General features: G+C 40.7%; 1 protein-coding gene across 1 annotated transcript; it reads right to left on the bottom strand.

Moving 5' to 3' along the window:
• Positions 1 to 3,100: 3,100 nt before the first annotated feature.
• abracl (ABRA C-terminal like) lies at positions 3,101 to 7,143 on the bottom strand. Its single transcript, XM_080790427.1, has 3 exons — positions 7,033 to 7,143; positions 6,361 to 6,426; positions 3,101 to 5,574 (listed from the first exon to the last, which is right to left on the bottom strand). Exons 2-3 carry the CDS (start codon positions 6,419 to 6,421, stop codon positions 5,390 to 5,392), a joined length of 246 nt encoding a protein of 81 aa, XP_080646553.1. The 5' UTR covers positions 6,422 to 6,426; positions 7,033 to 7,143; the 3' UTR covers positions 3,101 to 5,389.
• Between the last annotated feature and the right edge of the window lie 1,120 nt (positions 7,144 to 8,263).

Raw genomic sequence — 8,263 nt, forward strand, 5'->3', positions numbered from 1 at the left:
ACGCAGGGGCACCTCCCCCTGACGCTAGCTGTCGCTGATGTGTTGCCATGTCGGCTTATTATAAGCGACTCTATTGATTGATTGAAGTATTTATTAACAGTTTGCAGAACTGTCAACTGTGAGTGGAGTCAGTGGACGACACCATAAAGTATTACACTTGTTTACAAGAGGGCCCACCATTTACACTTGATCATAACATTTAGAGATATATTTAGAGTAGCCTACACTTCTATATAGCCACAGTGAGGGGAACACCTTTTCCCGCTCACTGTATAATTTATGGGGCCAGTTTCGAATTGCAGCCGTCCATAGGTTTTGAAGGAGTCAAGGGATTCGCATGTCTTAATGACTGTTGGTAGGGCGTTCCACATTTTGGTGGCATATAGGAGCTAAATTAATTTAGTCCCTTTTGTTTGTGCCGAATCTGGGTTGCACCTGGTTTGTTGAACTCCCTCTGGTGTTGTGGGTGTGGACTTCATTGACATTATAATTATTGGGCTTGTTTTCTAACGTCGTTTAAACCAGTGATCCTCACACATTTCCATGTCAAGGACCTCCAGATGAATTGTTACAAATAACATATTTTGTGCCAGGAACCCTCATACAAGATTTGTTAAAATGTTTCAAAGAATATTCCACATTTTGTTAAAAAAATTCATGATTATTTTGAAAATAGCAAATCTACAAGCTCACCGCGTTGTGAGATGTAGATCTGCTGTTTTCAAATAGCCCAGTCAGGCTCCTCCGAGGTGGAAAGCCTGGGCCCGTAACCTGGATTTGGAATCCAGGATTTAAGACTGCAGCATCACTCCCAATCTTCCGCCGTAGTTTGAAAACCCACCTTTTCAGACTCCATCATGGCCCATAGCACTTACCCCACCCCCTTAGATAGCAATTCTGTAGACTTAGATAGCATTTGATACAGACTTATAGCATGTTATGTAAACAGCATAAGTGCATTGTATGTAGTCATAGCACGTCATAGTACATAATGTATATCATAGTAGTATAGATGTATAGCTTATAGTTTCATTATAGATATTCCACTGTTACTTTCTTAGCTTACGCATGTTTCATGATAAATGTTTTTATGTGATGTATTCCCATGCTTTTTTGTTATTGCTTAATGTAAGTCGCTCTGGATTAAGAGCGTCTGCTAAATGCCTAAATTGTAAATTGTAAGACAAAACCAGGCTTGTTAAATCCTTATCGAGCCAGGATCATAAAGCTGACTAACCAAGAAGCAGACAGGAAAATCTTTGAATGCAGGTTGCGGCCCCTAGATGTGTCACAGAGACTACATTTTTTTGGTAGCATTCTACCCATTGTTGGCTGTCTGATTTATTTTTGGGATATAGCCTGTTATTGCTTATAGCAGCTTTAAGTCCCTGTATCAGTAAGTCTGGAATAGATTAGTAAAGATACTGAGATATACAGAAGGAGCAGTAATGCAACTATTAAGGATGCCAACTGCAATAATACCCCACAAAGAAGGATCAGTAAATCTGTGTTCCACTGAAAAGCCAGGCTCTGCATTCAGCCAGGATTTATGATCCTGGCTCAATAAATCTACTTTATTGGCCCATGGTTGCTTATTTCTCTCACAATCTGGCAACACTGGTCACAACTTTCAAAGCATAGATACTAGACCTGTGCCTGTCGGCCATGCAACTTGGGAACCTAATAATACCAGTTGTTAACTTGTTATAGCACCCGTTTTAACTATACGTCTGTCCTTTTTGTGACCATACTGTATTATGGAGATCTAGTATGCAATACCTGTTTCCATACCACCCATTGTCATACCACCCATTTTAACTGTCTGCTGTGTCCCACATGGATATCTGTGATTCTGTGTATCTGTCTGTCTGTCTGCCTGTGAAGAATGCAAACTGACTGAAAAGTGGACTGGTTAAGTAATCAATTGGCAAGTGTGGGGTTGCCGTGGCAATCAATTGGCTGAGGCAGAGGCTGGAAATTGCACAGGTGAGGGGATTTCGGCTGATTAGGCCCACTGGCAGAGCCTGACCAGAGCCTTTTGTGGTGGTTCTGGAGAACCGTGGGTCCGACCGACTCAAGGCCGGGCACTGCACTCCCTGCGGCATGTGTCGAATTTAAAGTCGGTGGGGCAAACGGTTCTCGAGTCACGTGCATTACAACCGTACACACACACACACACACACACACACACACACACACAGACTAGACACACAGAGACGTGGCGCATTTATAGTAGGATGTTTCAAAGCATGATGGTCGTCGGTATTTGTAACATAGTTAACTTAAATGGTGCATTTATATAGCGCCTTTATCCAAGGCGCTTTACATAGGTTGTGCATTCACCCATTCACACACATGGCAGCGGAAACCATGCATGGCAGTAAGGCACCAACTAGCACATCAGGAGCAATTAGGTCAGTCTTGCTCAAGGTCAAGGACACTTCGACACTAACTCTGGGGTCGTGGGGTCACTGGGAGAGCCTGGGTTCAAACTGGCAACCTTGCGGTTTCCATCCACCCACTCTACCCCTGAGCCACCACTGCTAGTTACCGGTATATTAGAGTTTTGGTAATTAAGGCATATTTCTGAAGTCCATTGTGCTAGCTGCGGGGTGGGAAACTGGCGGCCCGGGGGCCACATGCGGCCCCCACCTACACTTAATGTGGCCCCCATGTTAATATCAGAATACTGATCAATGTAGTTATGTTAACAGTTCATAAAGTTAACATAACTATAACTAAATGCATTTGTTCCAATTCCAATTCAAAAATAGCAAAACATTATTCAGGTTTTCAATTCAAAAATAGCTGTTCTACAAGCTCAAAACGCATCTCATTGCGACGCGTTTTGAGCTTGTAGATCGGCTATTTTTGCTACGACAGTAATATGCATTGTGGTCCTCTGGAGTGAGTGTAGAAATATATTGGCCCTCGCCATCGTCAAAGTTGCCCACCCGTGCTAGCCTACTGCATATTTTGTTAGACAGGATCAGTTCTTGACTCAATTATCTCTTCATTGGCACTGTCTCACCCTGAATACTAGTTGAAAATGTGAGGTTTTGCTCATAATGTGCAAAGACGAGATGATCCACACATCAAAGTAGTTTTAAGTTTCAAGTTTTTATTCCTTGAAGTGTATCCCACACCACCACACTTAATGGAAATCTCCATTCTCTTAGGAATTGTGTCACTGCCAATACAAAAGACAACAATGGACTCACATCACACTCAAAACACACAAGCAGGCAATGTAGGCTATCTGAGAAATGTCTTGATAATGTTAAGTTGCAGGGCTCATGTTTTTCTGTATGTTATGTGCAAACAAAGCTCCCCCCTCAGGCTACAGACCTTATCTAAAGAAGTACAACAGCTAAATTCATAGATCACAAGCTTGAAACCATTTAACTTTCATTCTGGTGTTTAGTCTCTCTGTACACAGCTTTCCATACTGCTACTTCCCTCATCAGGTTAGAATCTGGTTACATTGATAACCCCAAAGTCCTGAACCTGGATCCTACATAATCACAGCCATTTCCTTTGGGTTCAGCAAATGAAAATGTAATGTTGAATGCTGGTTTCATGTCAAAAATAAATCTTGATTTCAGCATGTCTGACCTCATTCCACTGTTCTGAATCAATTGCATTTCTTGTGGTAAACTAAAATATAAATACGAATTAAGTTTTAATGGTGAAGATATTTGGTATTGGTTTAATGATATATTGGCCATGGTATTTTGATTTAAAATGCATCCTATCCGTGCCAACATCATCACTATTTGGAGAGCAACATCTCAACTGCTATGAGAAAAATTAACCCAAAGCAACAATCCAAACTCAAAAATAGGCAAGAAATGGAACGAGTATGCCTTTTAAAACATAGGCCTACCACACAAAGTGTGAAACAAAACAAAACACAAATACCAATGAACCTCTAAATATACTTCTTGTGTTCTAAGTAATACGTCTAACTGAAGTCACAGCTCACAGGCCAATTAAACATTTTGGTTGTGGTAATCAAGTCCTGAGAGACATAACAAAACCAACTTCCCTGTAGTATTGCACTGGACATACAAAGGCAACGTTGAGTATGATTAGTAGAGAAAGACATGTAGATATATAAAACGACGGGCTAGAAAGCACTGTATGACAATAGCATGAATACAAAATTTAAATGTGGAAAAGTCTGTTTGAAAAACACTTGCAAATCCTATTTTTTTTTTAATTCAAAGGAGTTGGCCTAGGAATGTCATATTACAAAGTCCACAAGAGGTAGTAGGTATGATCCATGTAAACAATAAATGGAAGTGCCTCTTTTGATGCCACTTACTAATTAACAGTGGACTCACACCACTATCCTATGAATTTTAGAGTTTGGCTTGCAGAAAAGCAAACAAAGAGTACAATCATTTTGGATTTTAAGCCCTTAAGGTATGTTTGAAATTTGTACAACACAAATTTACTTATTTCTTAAAAACTAGTCTAAATATTGTGCTGTATGCATCGTATACATCCTTCCACACCATAATCAACATTGGGGCACGAGGCAGGCATTTAGTACAAATAGTATAATTCCATTCCAACCCTGGCCACACACACAACAAAAAAATACTATAATGTATGCATTATACAAAATGTTAAATTCTGGACAGGTGCATCTGCAGTCCTAAAAAGTATATCAAAATGCTTGGCTGACATTTTTGGTTGATGGAATGGCAATGCCTGAGAGATAGAGAGTCCAATTATTATTTTTTTCATCACTTGAAAACACATGGCTGTCATTCAGCCCCTAACTCCCTGCCACCTTATGCTGGCAAATAAATGGTTCTAGTTGAGCTTTGCATGTGTGGGTGATGTGGTAAAGGCCACCAAATAACTTGAAACTGTCCACAGTCATCATATTTGCACATGTGATCTCCGGCAACAATAGGGGCATAAAAGGCAGATCCGTTTGTAAAATACTCTCAAATGCTGTAATTCTTTTCCTGCAATAGATAGTGTGTCAGGCATGGTGAGCAAAAAAATAAACATGTCATTAATGCAGTAATGGAAAATAGTGCATGTGCTTTGTTGTCAAAGCTGCTTGTCCATTATACTTGGATGCAAATACTGAGCTTTTCCCATAACGCAAGTTAGACAAATCTATAATGGCAATCCTTTCATTGGCAATTGACACATTGTATGTACAAATTAACATGCACTGATCTTTGCAGACCTCATTGACACAGCATTTCAGCACCTTTCAGTGTTTACCTGCAGCAAAATATTGATATACCAGAAAGCATTACAGTACAGTATGTCTGCTTTTTGGCACTCTCACAGACAATTGTATTTGAGAGGATTTCATTTGAGCCAGATCTGCCTGGTGCGGTCTGACGGCCACGTGCTGGTCTCAGTCCTGGAGCAGAATGACATCTACGTCATCGTGGACGCCCTGGAGGAGCAGCTCTCCCTGGAACATCACCACTTTCTTCTTCTTGGCGGCCTTCAGGGTTCCCACCAGGGCCTCAAACAGGTTGGCACATTTCTCGTCACTGAACAAAACTCCAAACTTTACACTTGTTTTTCCATCCGCATCTGAAATGACATTTTAAATAGTTTTTTCCCCCCCTTCTTTATTAGTTGAGCCACATGCAAACTGACAAAGCTAGTAGCTTAGCTACTGTATATTACGATTAATATTTGTACATCTCTAAATGTTATGAAGAATTGAACATGGTGGACCCTATTTTAAACAAGTGTAATGGTTTATGCCGGTGTCGTCCACAGTTAACAGTCTTTGTATTGGGTTGTGCTTAAATATACTGTAAATCTCCAAACTGTTGAATGATACATGTGTCAAACAGCAAGAGGATGGAGTTTTATAAACAAACATGAGAGCTGCTCAGACTGGTTGAGGGTTTGCAAATGTGTGTGAGAGAGAGCATAAACAGAATGAGAAGATGTAATAAAAGCTGAACAATGACTATATGACAAGCATCAGTGAAGAGAGAGAAGCAACAATGGACAATGGACTTGCCACAAAAGGCAATGACTGTACACAGTCCAGGCCATGATGCCTTCCTGTTTTGTCACCAAGCCAGTAATACCAGATTATACTAATGGTTGGCCCACTTAAATAGCTTTGGGCCACACCAGTGGTCTTGACTCTTGGTTTGTAACCTACGTACCGGTAATCAACTTTATTGTGAAATTGTGGTCATTAGTTAGGAGTATGACTCGAAAGATCAACTGGACCCACATCTGTGAAGATTTTGCAGAATATATCCAAGAATGACAAATATACAGATTTGAGAATTGGGCATTTGGGTAAGGTTATAGTTACTTTTATGATGATAGATGAAAATTGTATCACAAACTTACTTTTGCTGCCAAGACGCTGAATCTCTTCCACAAGCAAAGATATTTCATGTTGGACATTCATGGTTACTATACAGGTGATAAAAATCAAGATTACTGTAAGCAAAGAATTCAAGACGTTTAAGAAAGCTTGCTTTGTCAACATATGTAACACTAATTTATATCACTAAGCACGGGAGTGTGTTAAGTGTTATGGAGGTATGTGTGAATGTAATTGGAATTGCTGAAATATCTGAGCAAGTTGAGTAACAGCCGTTTAACAGGCTACATACAGTCTCATTCTGAGGTAATTCATTTAACGTGTTACAACATGAGGAGACATCAATGCGGAAGTGGATGCACCGCATACAATGAAGACAGATTGTTCCTGATCGATTTGTGACTGATATAATGGAACTTCTTTAATGGAACAATGTTATACTAAACTCTCGGCACCTGGGCGGGATAAATATGAATGAACGGGTGACAAAAAGTGGCGATGTTAGATTACAATAGCATGCTGAATTGCTGATTAGCCTGTGCAACCATTGAACCAACGGGGCGGATTCCATAGAGAGGACGAATACTGAAACAATGTTGCTGAAAGTCAGCAATTTAAAACACTATGGTGGTTAAATAATTTACACTAGAGCACTAAAGCACGGATAGTTTAAAATACGTATTTTCGGTATTTACCTGACTGCAATGGTCTCGGTTGTTGTCACAAAAGATGCAGTGGAACTGGGGAAACGAGTGAACGACAGCGGTGCGGTGGAGATTGTGTACTCGTGAGTCGTGACGTCAACGTGACCCATGTCCATATACGGGTAGGAGGAGACTGGCTCTGGGAGGAGAGAAGTAAAATAATATATATATTTTTAAAGGTGGGAGGAGAGTAGGCTACATAGGACTAGCTGGGAGGAAATTCGCGAAAATCGTGCACTTGGTGAAAAGTTTTAGATTTTATAGTGTTATTATATAGCCGACATCGAGGCATTCAGGTGCCTCGATCAGCCTGAATTTTCATTTCACTTCATTATTCAGAATCAGAACATATTTTTGAATGGGCGTGGCTAGCGATTCAGGGCTGCTGTTTGTGGCTGGAGCCAGGCAAATTTGCTAAATAACATACTAAAATGTTTAGAAAAATCTTTCTCGAAAGGCATAATTTTCAAGATGGTGTCCACCTGCCGGGAGCTTTGATTGATTGATTGATTGAAATATTTATTAACCGTTTGTAGAATTACAGTACATTTCAAGCACAAACTCAATACAAAGACTGTTAACTGAGTGGACGACCCAATTAAGCATTACACTTGTTTACAACAGGGTCCACATTGTTCAATTCATCAAAACATTTAGAGACATACAAATAGACACTTCTATGTAGTTAAAACAGGAATTCATCATATAGGAAGCAAAAAGGGAAAAGATGCATAATAGTGAGGGGAAAAGGGGGGGGGGGGGCGGTGGGGGGATTCAGATTTTACAGAGGCCAGTTTCGAATTGCAGCCATCCGTAGGTGCCCTTTGAGAGTGGTTTTGAAGGAGTCAAGGGATTCACATGTCTTAATGACTGTTGGTAGGGCGTTCCACATTTTGGTGGCATAGGAGCGAAAATAATTTAGTCCCTTGTTTGTGCCGAATCTGGGTTGTACATGGTTTGTTGCACTCCCTCTGGTGTTGTGGGTGTGGACTTCGTTTACATTAAGGAAGTATTTAGACAGGTACATGGGTATCTTGGTGGTGTATCGAATCTTGTGGACCAGACCCATTGCAAGATGCTGTACTCTGTCGTCGACCCTAAGCCATCCCAGCCTGTCAAAGTGGGCAGGGGTGAGGTGGGTTCGGGGGTTGAGGCCAAGAAGGAGCCTGACCAGTTTGTTTTGGGAGGTCTGGAGCCTTGTTTTAAGGGCCTTTGAGGTGCT

The sequence above is a fragment of the Protomyctophum bolini genome (assembly GCF_963924005.1).
Source record: "Protomyctophum bolini genome assembly, chromosome: 19".
NCBI lineage: Eukaryota > Metazoa > Chordata > Actinopteri > Myctophiformes > Myctophidae > Protomyctophum > Protomyctophum bolini.